Here is a 14,587-nt window from a genome sequence, read left to right as displayed (position 1 = left end):
GGTTCTATGAAAACAATTCATGAGTATTTTCAACATGAATATGTTTTTCAGTTCTTAATGGGTTTAAATGATACCTATTCTCATATTCGTGGCCAAATACTGTTGGTTGATCCTCTTCTAAGTATCAATCGTGCATTTTCTCTAGTTCTTCAAGAAGAACGGCAGAGAGAAGCATCCTCATCCATTGGTTATTTTACTCACAATTCTGCTGCTCTTGTGAGTAAATCTGTGATCTCTCAACCAATCAATTGTTTTGGAAAGCCTCAATTTCCTAAGAAGGAAAACAAGATCTGTAGCCATTGTGGTTTAACTGGACACATGGTTGATAAGTGTTACAAGCTCCATGGATATCCTCCTGGATACAGATTTACAAAGAACAAAAGAGTTTCTCCTTCTGCAAATCATGTGGATGCATCACCACCTGTTGCTCATTTTCCTAAACTTTCAATTTCAATGGAGCAATATCACCAACTTATGGCATTTGTCAAGTCTGATGACACTGTTGATCCTCAGCCTTTTGCCAATCAAGTTTGCAGTTCTGTTGATAATCAAGATCGCTTATTCTCTCAAATGACAGGTAAATGTCTTGAATACCTTCATTCGAATCTCATTCTGTTTTCTTCTCTACCCAAGCATTTAACATTGCTTCTCAATCAAAATTTCTCATCAATAATTCGTGGATTATTGATTCTGGTGCTATTGACCAGATGGTTAGTTCCATTACTCTTTTTATTACAATTACAGCTTCTATTTCCAAACAAGTTGCCCTTCCAAATGGCAAATTTGCCTTAGCAACTCACATTGGCACTGTTAGAATTTCTGCAACTTTAATTCTTACAGATGTCTTGTGTGTACCTACTTTTTCTTTCAATCTTATATCTGCTAGCAAAATCATTAGAAAACTTCGTTGTTGCCTAATATTTCTTGATGATTTTTGTTTCATACAGAATCTGGCACGATGACAGACGATTGGATTGGGTGAAGCTAAGAATGGTTTATATTACTTGAAACTTTCATCAACCAATTCACACATTCCTTCTGCTTTAAATGCTTCTTCTTCAATAAAGACTGTCTCTAATGATCTCTGGCACTATCGACTAGGGCATTTATCATCTTCTAGACTTAGTCTATTGCATTCCTTGTTTCCTGAAATTTCTGTAAACTTCAATAATGTTTGTACAGTCTGTCATGTAGCTAAGCAACGACGGTTGTCATTTCCTGTTAGCAAAGCTGTTTACAATTCAATGTTTGAATTGATTCACTGTGATATCTGGGGACCATTCTCTGTAAATTTTAATAATGGTTCTAGGTATTTCCTTACTATTGTTGATACTCATAGTCGTTACACTTGGGTTTTCTTGATGAAAAATAAATCACAGACTCGTTCTCTTGTTCAGTTTTTCTTTAACTTTGTTGAAACTCAATTTCAATCTAAGATAAAAAAAACATTCGAACTGATAATGGAATTGAAGTTTCTATGCCTGATTTTTATGCTTCTAAGGGGACCTTTCATCAATGTAGTTGTGTTGAGACACCTCAACAGAACTCCATTGTTGAAAGGAAGCACCAACATTTATTAACTGTGGCTCGTGCTTTACGTTTCCAAGCTAATCTTCCTTTACAATTTTGGGGTGCATGCATTTTGACTGCCACACATTTGATTAACCGCATTCCTACACCAATTCTTTCAAACAAATCTCCATATGAGATCTTGTTTTCTAAACCACCAGATTTTTCACACTTAAGAGTTTTTGGTAGCCTATGTTATGCATCTACTCTTAGTCATGCTCGTAGAAAGTTTGCTTCTAGAGCAAAACCATGTATTTTCTTAGGATATCCATCAGGTGTTAAAGGATATATTCTATATGACATGCATAGTAAATCTCTTTTTATTTCAAGAGATGTCATTTTTCATGAATCTATTTTTCCCTACAAATGTCATATAACAGAATCTAATTCTGATGGTTGCGTAGTTCTTCCAAATTCATGTTCAGATACACAATCATCAGATTTACCTTCATTTACTGTTGAACCAGTTATTCCATCAATTGTTGAGTCTGTTCCTATTTCTCATCATGAGACTCCAAATATTCCAACCACCAATATTGATATAAGCTCATCAGATAACATTCCTTCTAATAATATCCTTCCTACTCGACAGTCTACACGATCTAAACGACCTCCTAGTTATTTGAAAGATTTTCACTGTAATTTGATCAATTCATCTCACTCCAGTTCAGCCTTGTCATCAGCCAATGCTGTTTCATCATCAGGTAATTCCTATCCTTTATCTTCTATTTTGAATTATAACCGTTTGTCATCATCTCATAAGCATTTCAGTTTATCTGTTTCTGCCAATTTTGAGCCTCAATTCTATCATCAAGCCGTTGCTTATCCTCATTGGAGAGAAGCTATGCAAAATGAGATTGATACACTTGAACAAAATCAAACTTGGAAAGTTGTTGATTTACCTCCTGGTAAAAAGCCTATAGGCTGCAAATGGGTATACAAGATCAAATATAGGACTGATGAGGAGATTGAAAAATACAAGGCTAGGCTTGTAGCTAAGGGATTCACACATTGTGAAGGACTAGATTACCATGAGACATTTTCTCCAGTAGCAAAAATGACTACTGTTCGTATGTTGATTGTTATTACTCCTGCTAAAGGTTGGTGTTTATAGCAATTAGATGTTAACAATGCCTTTTTACACGGTAATCTTGATGAGGAAGTGTTTATGTCCTTACCACTTGGTTTTGGTTCCAAAGAGAAGAACAAAGTGTGTAGGTTAACCAAGTCACTATATGGTCTAAAGCAAGCTAGTAGACAATGGTTTTCACGTTTTTCAACTACTCTTATTGCTCATGGTTTTGAACAATCAAAATCAGATTACTCACTTTTCATTAAGAGTGAAGGAAACATCTACCTTGCTTTATTGGTATATGTAAATGATATTATTATTGCAAGTAATAATGATGCTGCTGTCACCAACTTATCATCTTTCTTGAATTCACAATTTCGCCTCAAGGATTTGGGTCAAGCAAAATTTTTTCTGGGTTTAGAAATTGCTAGAAATACAAATAGCATTTCTATATCTCAACGAAAATATACATTGGAAATATTAGAAGACAGTGGTTTACTTGCTGCCAAACCGGCTTCTTTTCCTATGGAATCCAATTTGAAGTTATCAAGAGAAGAAGGTCATCTACTCTCTGATCCAACTTAGTACAGAAGAGTAATTGGTCGTCTTATTTATTTAACAATTACAAGACCAGATATAGCTTATGTTATTCAGATATTGAGTCAATTCATGGATGCTCCAAGGCAACCACATTTAGATGCTGCCCACCGTGTTCTTCGGTATCTAAAGACTAATCCTGGTTAGGGGCTTTTTTATCCATCTCAATCTGATTTTAGATTGAACGCTTTTTGTGATAGTGATTGGGCGGGATGTCCTGATTCAAGAAGGTCTGTCACTAGTTTTTGTGTTTTCTTGGGGGAGTCCCTTATGTCTTGGAAATCCAAGAAGCAGTATACAGTTTCAAGGTCTTCTGCCGAAGGTGAATACAGATCCATGGCTTCCACTTCTTGTGAATTAACATGGTTATTGGCTTTACTCAAAGATTTTAAGGTGTTTGATAATCAGCCAGCTCTTCTCTTTTGTGATAGCAAAGCAGCTTTGCATATAGCAGCTAATCCTGTCTTCCACGAACGAACCAAACACATCGAGATCGATTGTCATCTCATTCGAGATAAAATTTTGCAAGGATTAATTCGTACTATGCATATTGACACTGAGCATCAAATTGTTGATATTTTTACAAAACCACTTGGCAAAGCACTTTTTGAGTATCTCATTTCCAAGATGAATCTATTAAACATATATTCATCTTGAGGGGGGGTATTACACAGCTAAGCATCACAGCTGGAGGACACAATACAGTTGGAGGACAGCTGGAAGATTGCGCAGCTAGGAAGCTTCAAGAAGTTTTCTGTTAATTTGTTTAACTTGTAAACAGTTCTGTAATAACATCTTTTTAATTAGTTGGTTAGATCAAAACAGTTAGATTGTTAGAAGGTTAGTTATTCTGTTTTGACTCAACAAAACAGTGTGTGAATGTGTGTGTATATATAAAGGGTACGAAGGAAAGAAATAATATACTTTTGATTCTCTCCAAAATCGGTTTCTCTCGTTTCTTTTCCGCATTTTATTCAACTCTCGTCAACTGTAAAATTATGTAATCAAAGTGACAAAATTGTTTTATGGTAATTCGAGGTTACCAGGCCTCCTTTTAAGACTCTGTAATTGAATAAATGCTTCGGTGCCTTTTGATTGAATAATAGCAAACATAAATAGACCAGATGATAACTAACGATTGCACGACGTGGGCATTGCCCGGTAAATACGGACTGAAACAACTGAATCAAATGGACTACAGGGACTCAATAACTACCCACGAGCCTCTTGGCCCACTTACAAGGACTTAGTCAACGAAATAAAAACTATTAAAAACCAAAGTGAAACGACACAGCTAAACCAAAGTAAAACGACACAGCACCATTAGACAAACATCGGAGAATAAGGGTCTCGAACCCACGCACATAACAGGATTGGCCTCTGATTTGAAGAGGGAAAAAAGTGGATAAAGAAGTCACACTTGGAGAATTCCATTCCACAACATTGAGGAACCAATGCCCAACTTTTGTATTCTCATCAAGACTGCACGGCCAGCCTCTGAAAATGCTCAAAGAAAACTTGAAGGCTGACGTCTGTGAAGATTACATCTGATCCGGAGGCTACATCTTGGGCTGAGTTGCATGTAGCTGATGGGTTCAACTTGGCCAAAAGGAATTTTTCCTGAAGCAGCATCACAACAACAACAACAACAACAAAACTGGTAATAATCAAAACTCTCTTTTCCAGTATGCTTTCTGGACATCTTCGCAGATTCACCGGTGATATAAGCAATGTACTATTTCCCAGTAAGTAACGTAATAACTATTTGAATTTTTCTATTCAAAACAAACGGCTGAGATGGGAGGAGATATGCACATTTCTGGGCTTCAACCCGTAGCTCAATTAGTTGATTATAGCAATAAAGCTTTTAATCTTGTAGGTTCAAGCCCAGCTCACCACCACTCAACCCACACAAAAAAAAATTAATAATGAGGAACACAGATTTCGTAGGGATCAATTTCATTAAGGAATCCCCATGGAATATATTCCCATCTCAGCCATTCTTCGTTTAAAACTCCATGTCCAACAACATTGGAAACTAGAATTTCCTAACATTCTTTTTGATAAGTAACTTTCCTAGTTGTTTTATGAACATTACATGTTCCTCTTTTCTACATCAACAAGATTGGAACAGCAAATGAACAAGCTGTCTGAGAGGATAACTTCCCAGTCGTTTGAATTTTATCCAATTTAAGGCTGTGATGAGGGAATCCTGAGGCCCACCACAAGGGGTAGTTATTTATATGTATCAAACTTTAACATCTAAAAAGTTGCAGTATTAGGCTTTTTGGCAAAGCTAATGGTGAATATTGAGTAATTGAGATAAAACTACTGAGCTGGGAGCCATGCTGATCGCAAACAACCAATCTGGGTACAGGGAACCGATCCCTAATGATCATTTGGGCGTCATCACGAGGAGCTTGCAAAAGCTGGCAAAAGGCCTGCATAATTGTGATAAAGCAATTATTAGACCACCAAAAGATTTATTAAATATAAAATCTAGTAAAATATTTTTAGAATAATTTACCAAAACAGTAGAGTTTTTGAAATTATTTACCAAAACGGTACACTGTTCAAAATATTTCCAAAAACGGTAATTTTACCATTTTCGGAATTAATTTTTTTTACCAGAACGGTAAAAACAGTAAAATGTATTTTTCTTTACCGAAAATACCCTTTTTTTTGTTTTACATATGTATTTACAATTTTAACTTTAAAAAAATGAAAATCCAACTAAAAAGATTCACTCTCTTTCCGTAATCCAACAATCATATGTATTTACAATTTTTTTTACCGAAATCAATTTTATTTTTGTAATTTTAGTCAAAAAATAAAAAGGGTATTTTCGGTATAAAAAAAATACATTTTACTGTTTTTACAGTTTTGATAAAAAAATTAATTCCGAAAACGGTAAAATTACCGTTTTCGAAAATATTTTGAACAGTGTACCACAAAGAACCGTAAAATTCCAATTATTAATAGAAAATGATTATTTTAATTAATCTTAAATTTGCTTATAATTTTATGTATATAAACTTTTGAAACACATTTTCATGAAAATTAATTGTAAATTATAAGTTCTTTTACACACCACTTACTTTTATATAAACTCTTACCAATACTAAATTACCTAGAATTAATGAGTAATTAATTAACCTGAACAGCCCGACTTGGCTAGGGTTCGGATTGAGCATTTCATGCCTGAGGTCGGAAGGTTGAGCAAGACAGGCCTAGTACAAAACACAAATATAAAATAAAACAGTCACAGAGTCACAGACTCATGGTTATGCTCTCAAGCTACTAAAATGAGATAAAGAGCCACTAAGCAGGAGGAAAAAAAAAGAGCTTCTATCAACTTTTACTTATAACACACGAATTTATATGTAGACAAACATTAAGTTTCAAAAGGATTAGTGTGTTGTTAGTAAAAGTTGGTGTGTCAATACAATCTCTAAAAAAAAAATTTTTTTTTTTTTGTTGAGTATAAAATGTTCCTTAGAGCTTCCATTAACATCTGAACATCGGCATGAGGGATCTGATGGCCAATCTTATGCAATCAAACTTTCAGCTCTCCGACAGTGATCTTGCCATTATGGTTAATGTCCATCATTTCGAACGTCTCCTTTATGCCTTCAACTTCTTCTTGTGACAAATGCTCAGCGATAACCTGTTGAAGTAAAATACAAAATCCTTTTTAAAGGCAACATCCAACAAAACCCAATTGGGCCACACAAAAAGCTATTTGGTAGACCAAGCTCTCTTTTTGAACTTGTTCATCAGGGAGAATTGTTTGAGCCTTGCTTTCACTGTTTCACCTACGCAGTGTGTGTGTGTGTGATGGGAGGGTGTAAGTTCAAACACCCCCGTCATAAAAATAAAAATAAAATAATAATTAAAATTTTTACCATGTTACTGGTCAGGATGAAGATACTTCCCAGACGTTTTGGAGCTGCCCAGGCCTTCATCATCCACGGTGTATCTTGAAACATAGCCCATCCCCAGGAAATAATTATCAATCACTTGGGAATAGTCCGGGGGTGTAAATAGGCCAGTTGTTGTTGCTGACGATTTCGGAAAAATTATACTCAGAATTTGGCAAATCAACATTTCTGGAGCTTCCCGGGCCTTCATCGATCCGCATCCCCTGCACATCATCAACCAACAGGGCGTTGTCGCTGATGTTTTCAGGCAAAACATTATTGAACTCTTCGGAGTTGTCATAGACGTAGTGGCTGAAGATTTCGGGATAATTATAATAATCATAATTTTGCAAAAAATTATCTAGGGGAGGAAAGAGGGATGCTTCAAGGTTGTTTCCGCAGCTGCCCAAGCCTTCATCGACCAACATCGCCTGCCCATCAGCCAACAGTTGGTTGTGGCTGATGTTTTCGGGCAAAACATTATTGAGATCTTGGGAATTGTTTGGGGGAGGAAAGAGGAATGCTTCAAGGTTGTTTCTGCAGCTGCCCAAGCCTTCATCAACCGACGTCGCCTGCCCATCAGCCAACAGCTGGTTGTGGCTGATGTTTTCCGGCAAAACATTATTGAGCTCTTGGGAATTGTTTGGGGGAGGAAAGAGGAATGCTTCAAGGTTGTTTCCGCGGCTGCCCAAGCCTTCATCGACCGACATCTCCTGCCCATCAGCCAACAGCGGGTTGTCGCTGATGTTTTCGGGTAAAACATTATTGAGCTCTTGGGAATTGTTTGGGGGAGGAAAGATGGGTGGTCGCTGGTGGACGACATTTCCGGAGCTGTAGATTTTGGAACAATTATAAGAATGATAATTATTTTGCAAAAAATTACCCAACTCTTGGGAATTAAAGAGGGGTGCTCCAAGGTTGTTTCCGCAGCTGCCCAAGCCTTCATCAACCAACATCGCCTGCCCATCAGCCAACGGGTTGTTGCTGATGTTTTCGGCCAAAACATTATTGAAATCTTGGGAATTGTACTTGTGAGGAAAGATGGGTTGAAATTTGCTCGGGCCTTCATCCACAGGCAAAATAACGTTTCTGGAGTTGCTCGGGCCTTCATCGACGCACATCCCCTGCAACTTAACCGGGGGTTTGTTGCTAATGTTTTCGGGAAATTTAGAATCAGATTTTGACAAAACATTATTGAAATCTTGGGAATTACACTGGGGAAGAGAGAGGGGTGGTCCCTGGACGATGTTTCCGGAGCTGCCCAGGCCTTCATCCACTGGCAAACTAGCTTCGCCGACAGGGATCTCTTCATTAATTGATGGAGTTTGTTTTTTTGATTTAGATTTGCTCTTGTGAATCTTACATATCACCCAGTCCTCCTCCAACTGCCCTTCCTAAAATTAAAATATAAAAAATCAAAATTAAGAATGAAAGAAGCAATTAAGATTTTGTGTTCTATATAATATATATAATATAAAGGCAAATTTGCCAAAACATGCATCACATTTTGACTATTTACCAAAATGGTAAACTGTAGCAATTAATTTCGAAAACAGTAAACTGTAACAATTAATTCCGAAAACAGTAATTTTACCATTTTCGAATTAATATTTTTTACCAAAACGGTAAAAACAGTTAAATTTATTTTTTTTTTTACCGAAAATACCCTTTTTATTTTTTGATTAAAACTACGAAAAAATCCTCTTCTCTTTCATATTTCTATTTAGTGTTGGAAAGATTAAAAAAAAGAGAAAGATTTAATTGGATTTTAATTTATTTTTAAGGTTAAAATGGTTGATACATATGTAAAACAAAAAAAGGTATTTTTGGTATTAAAAAAATTTACATTTTACCGTTTTTACCGTCTTGGTAAAAAATATTAATGTCGAAAACGGTAAAATTACCGTTTTCAAAATTAATTGTTACAATTTACCGTTTTGATAATTAATTATGAAAACTCTACCGTTTTGATAAATTTCTCTAATATAAAAATAATTTTACCTACTCAGATGAATCGAAAAGAATATAGAGAGAGCAAAGGTTAATAATTACCTTATTCTTGTCAATTAGTTCGTATTCATCCATCAACCACTGGGTTTCATTTTTTCCTTTCATATACTTCAACAAATTCCTCTTCCCAACTTTCTCTTTGTCATTGTAGATATAATTACTTATTCTCCTACTGCTCCAGTACCCATCAGCCACAACACGATTTGAATAACTCCCATTTGGATACTTTTTCTTTCTCAAAGTGAAGAAGTAAACTCCAATCTCCGAATCTAATTCAATTAATTAAACAGACTCTTTTTAAAATACACCCAGAGAGAGAGAGAGAGAAGTTGGGACATTTTTTAAAATATCTTAAAAGAGATGTACGGGCGTGTGGGGGCGGGCAGAGTTAGAATTGTAAAATATTATAATAATTAACACACTTACTTGTTTAAAAACACAAACCCATCAATATAAGAACATACCAGAGAGCTTCTCAGGGTTGAGTTGGTAGATATTCTTTACAGGGATAATATCATCACAAGGTAACGGGCGATTAAAGGTTTTTGGATGGAGATAACCAACTACCAGTTGTTTATCGGTTGGATCAAATATGAAGCCAATAGGTACTTTAGTTTCCATGTCTGATTGAAGATAGATAAAGAAAAGTAAATTTCTCAGAAAATGGGATGTTCAATTTGAACCATTTCTTTAGTTAAGGCGTCCTTATATTTCTTCAACATTTTTATGCCGCATTTTTCGTTTTCTTTTTGCCATTGATTTGGCATCACAATCCCCGCCGTCCTTAACATTATAACAGTTAGCCCCAGTTGGATTCTTCTTATTTGAAAAATCAAATCTCTCAATGATTTAATATTTTCCTACATTTTTAAATTATTACATATTATATAAATTTCTTCAAATTATTTTCTAAATCATGCATTGAAATTTAGAGTTTAAAATGAGTAATATCGTCTAAAATTTTATTATTTAGATGAATTTTAAACTCATATTTTGAATGGAACAAATAATAATTAAGTATATATATATAAAAAGAGAGAGAGAGAGATAAGGAAAAAAATTTATTATCATGATTTGAAATTTGTGTTTCATTCGATTATTGAGACCTGGAATCAAAACATACTCGTATTTCTTGGTGGTTTTGATTTTAAGGGTATTTTTAAAAAATGAAAGTGTTGAAGAATGCTAACATACCCATGAAGTCTTGGACGTTAGTATTCTAATTTTTTATCTCTGATTTTTTATTTGTTTCTTAAATAAATATAAGAAAAAAAAAATGGAGAGAGGAGAACGTGGAGAATAAAAGAGAGAGAGAGAGAATTGAGAGATTGGGGAGAAGGAGGGGTCAATTCCTATATAGAGCTGCTGAATTCTTTTATTTTATTTTATTTATTTATTTTGCTCAACTATTCCTCACGATTTATTTATTTTTATTTTTTTTGAGTGGGGCCTTATTCTTTTATAATGTCTTTTGTAAAGTTTTCACATAGAAAGTATCAAAGTCAAGACAAGTTTCTTCTATTTCTTTTAAATCCTTTAAATGGTGGGTCCCATTCATTTTAGCAATGCTAGCCACGAAAGCTTGTTTTTTATATATTTATCTCTACTTTTTTGGAGCCGCGTAGAGGTGAGGAGTCCTTATTTCTTCAATGTTGTTTGTCATGTTAGGTGCCAACACAGTCAACAGTGGATTGTTCTTGTTTGATTCAACTCTTAATAATTCTTAAGGTAAGATTCTGTTTTTTTTAAGAAAATCTTTTGAATGATGGCATTTTACCAATGTCGGCAAAGAAAGCTTTGGTTCGTTTTTATTAGTTTCATTGTTTACGCCCATCCTGCAAATTATAGGAATGGGCTCGTTACGTATGTTACGATGATATATTCTTACGCTTGATACTGGGGACAATTGAGCTATACATCAAGTTGTCCTCACCATAGGAATCAAAATCGTGAAAATTAATCCGACATTACAAACCACGTGAAAAGTTGGGCTAAAATAACGGTTTAATTGGGCAATCAAAATTGTTAACTCTATGTCAATTTTTCATGAGATCAGGAATGTCTGGGTATAATTGATTTAGAGAGTTTCTATTGCCACACCAACTTTTGCTAACACCAACCTAAGATGTGTGTTAATTCTTTGGTAACTTACATAGAGAGTTACTAATTGTCACACCAACTTTCTATGTGTAATTCTTTGGTGATTTACATAGGAATTGGTGTGACATTAGTAAAAGTTGGAGTGGCAATAGCAGATCTCTTTACATACGAATTGGGATAGCGTTAGCAAAAGTTGGTGTGGCAATAGAATCTCTCTTGATTTCTGGTCAAGTTGATCTTCATCGTATGGAAACCTTATGTAAGTTCGATTGTCTAACATGATCTCCATAACGACCTCACAAACAAGAGATAGAAGATAACACTAACCTTGTCTGTGTCCACATCGTGGAAAATAGTATTGATGACGTCCTCATTGTTCGAGTCCATCTCATCGTCAAAAACATCACATGGTTCATCGATTTCTATGTACCCACTTTTCATTTTGATCAAAAAATGCAAAGGCTTTGGGAAGGTGATCATTGGTTCATTTTGATCAGTACTTCACCATAAACAAATAGGTTCATTGGTTTAATAAATAAAAAAGAGTTACTATTGGCATACCAAATTTTACTTATTACACCTCAATTTCTTAAATTATTTATCATAACCGAATTAAATATTAAAAACACACTCTTCAAACATTACACAAGTTTGGCTAAAACTATAATTTCAACATTATAACACTTGTCCAAACAATTTCAATAGTTGTTTACAATTCTGATTAGGCTCATATAAAATCCTACACCCAAAATATAGAACTCTAGCAAGAAAAAAAATAGAAGTGAGAATTCTATTGGCACCCCAACTTTTACTTATTCTCTTCCATTCACTTATTTTCTTAATTTTTAATTGGGAAAAGTTGATCACTTGAAATAATATTGTATTTCTTCCTTGATTGTTCGTAAATATATAATATCAACGTAGAGAGAAGTCTAGCTAGTAAAATTAGAATAAGGATTATGATAATCACATTGCCGAGAGGTGTAAGTCTACTTGTAAGAATTGTTTAATAACCAATCATTCAGACTAAAACCATTAACAATTTTATGAAGAGTTGTGATAAATTTCACTCCATCTGTACTTGGCTAACATAGAAAGGGCATAGAACCATAGTTCTTTTTCTTTGGGATACGCAACGAAATGATCAATGGTTATGTGCCCTTGTGTAACGGCCACATCATCTGTCACCTAGAGTTAGGTGTAAGCTCGCCCCGGAACTACCCGGGAGCACCCATGTAACAATATGTAAGGCTCGTTATGAAGCCATGTCAGCCCCCGTACCAGGGCATATCTGTTAGCTTAGGGTACGTGTCAGCCCCGTGCCAGGGCACACTTGTTAGCTTAGTTGCATTTTAGTAATAAGGGAGTATGACCGGCCTCTACTTTTGATGTTTCTTTCTAGAAACCTAGTAAAGACTTTGCATACACTTTGTAGGAAGGGTGTCAGTGCTATCTCAATCCCCGGCCTACACCCACGTTGTTGAAGCCCTTGAAGCCCAGCTCCGTAGAAGTCCCGCGTGTCATAGGATCATCAATTGCTTGTAACGCATCTATTGCTTTTGTAACACATTGCACCGTGTAATCAATATTATATCAACAAAGTTGCCTCCGGGCTTTATCTCGTGTTGCCTCGTTTACTTGTTTGCTAGCTACGTGTGTGTGGTGTACGATCATTTTACAGGTTTGCAAGTGGATTTGACCCCCTTGCGCCGCACGACCCCGCTTCGAAAGAATAGGGCCGTGACACCTTGCCATGTCAGCCAAGTACGAATGGAGTGAAAATTTTTGAGTCAGAAAATCATTAGCATTTTCTGAATTACTTTTGAGACCTTCCATTCTTCTAAAAAAAAAAAAAAAAATTTAAAAATCAAATAATAATTCTCTTCTTCCTTCGATTTTCAATTTTTAATATTTTATCCAATTTTACTACTATTATTTTTCGTCTAAATAAAAAAGTCATTGTTGGATTGAGAGAGTTGGTTGTGTTGCCTTCTATCAAAGATTATTGAAAACTATGGAAAAAAAATTGCTAAAAAATCTCCGAAGTATCACACATAGTGTGAGGAGACGATTTTGATTAGAGCATTGAGTACAATACCTGCTGCAATCACTAAAATTCAATAAATTTCCTTAATCTCCTTTTGTTTTTGTTTACCATTTGCAACCTTAATAATTTAGATGGGGGTTACTATTGCCACACCAACTTTTACTAACACCACACTAACATCTTTTCTTTATAGTCCAAAATGGCCTTGCTGTAAAGAAACATGACTAGGGATGCAACCCACCCAGTCGTATTAGGTCTAGGGCTGGACGTGGGTGACTTGGGACATTGACTACTAAGGCCTGTCTCTTGAAAATATATATATCAAAAAGTTCCCTTTTATAGAATATGATTCATCTAAGACTCGCTCTATAAAATATTAATCTAAAAATATTTTTTGAAATAATTTTTAGGAAAAATGTTATAACTACCCTTTCAATAAATAGAGACGTCTTAAATTTGATTTTTGGTCTATAGGTAAACCAATGCAAGGTCTTAAGACTTCAATCTCAGTGAATCAACTCGAAAACTCATAAGTCAACCCACAAATTTTTATATACTAATTTTATGAATAATTAAAAATAGTCTTCTAATATTTTAAAAAAAACATATTTGTGAAATTTTAAAATATATAAAATGTTTATGAATAATTTAAAATAAATAAAATTATATTAATTTTATATTGGGGATGATTGAGGATGATCATGATCATCATTAATTGATTTTTCATGTATAAGTCGATTAATGTAAGTTTTTAATTTCATAATATAAAGTACGTAAAAATAATTTTAAATATTTAAATAAGCAATTGAATGGGTAATTTTGATATTTTCAAAAAATTACTTCAAAAGTCCTTAGACTAAATTTTATAAAGTGAGTCCTAATCCTAAATTATCCATATTCTTTATAAGAAAACTTTTTGGTACATATTTTCAAAAGCACCAGTCCTTATCGTCATTATCCCTAATTTTGTGGGCAATTTACCAAAACATACGATGAAAATTGAAAAATTACTAAATTGGCACACTGAGTCCAAGCCAGTAATTTTAGTTTTCATTTTCGAAATTAAACTGTTATATAAACTCATATAAGAACATGGCCCATTATGAGTTGATTTAGCTAATTTTACAAGTGGTTATGCTATTTGTAGAGGAAAATTTAGCTAAATTCAAAAAAAGTAAAACTTATTTAAAACCAAAATTTGGTGGTTTTTAAACAGAGAGGAACTAATCCAACAAACACAAAGTAGGATAAATCTTTGATCAAAAGGGGGTG

At 34.6% G+C, this 14,587-nt stretch overlaps 1 protein-coding gene across 1 annotated transcript; it reads right to left on the bottom strand.

The window, feature by feature from the left end:
* Positions 1-6,560: 6,560 nt before the first annotated feature.
* On the bottom strand, positions 6,561-8,564 carry LOC147383878 (uncharacterized). Its single transcript, XM_086424782.1, has 2 exons — positions 7,144-8,564; positions 6,561-6,905 (listed from the first exon to the last, which is right to left on the bottom strand). Exon 1 carries the CDS (start codon positions 8,277-8,279, stop codon positions 7,251-7,253), a length of 1,029 nt encoding a protein of 342 aa, XP_086280908.1. The 5' UTR covers positions 8,280-8,564; the 3' UTR covers positions 6,561-6,905; positions 7,144-7,250.
* Positions 8,565-14,587: the final 6,023 nt, after the last annotated feature.

The sequence above is a fragment of the Akebia trifoliata genome, chromosome 15 (genome assembly GCF_017979445.1).
Source record: "Akebia trifoliata isolate Shusen 1 chromosome 15, ASM1797944v1, whole genome shotgun sequence".
Classification (NCBI taxonomy): Eukaryota; Viridiplantae; Streptophyta; class Magnoliopsida; order Ranunculales; family Lardizabalaceae; genus Akebia; species Akebia trifoliata.
Note: the sequence above shows the minus strand (reverse complement) of the source record. Positions and strands in the feature narration are given on the sequence as shown.

What these genes read in the sequence shown, in the direction of transcription:
- LOC147383878 (XM_086424782.1), bottom strand. Translation starts at nt 8,279, where the DNA reads ATGTGCGTCGATGAAGGCCCGAGCAACTCCAGAAACGTTATTTTGCCT.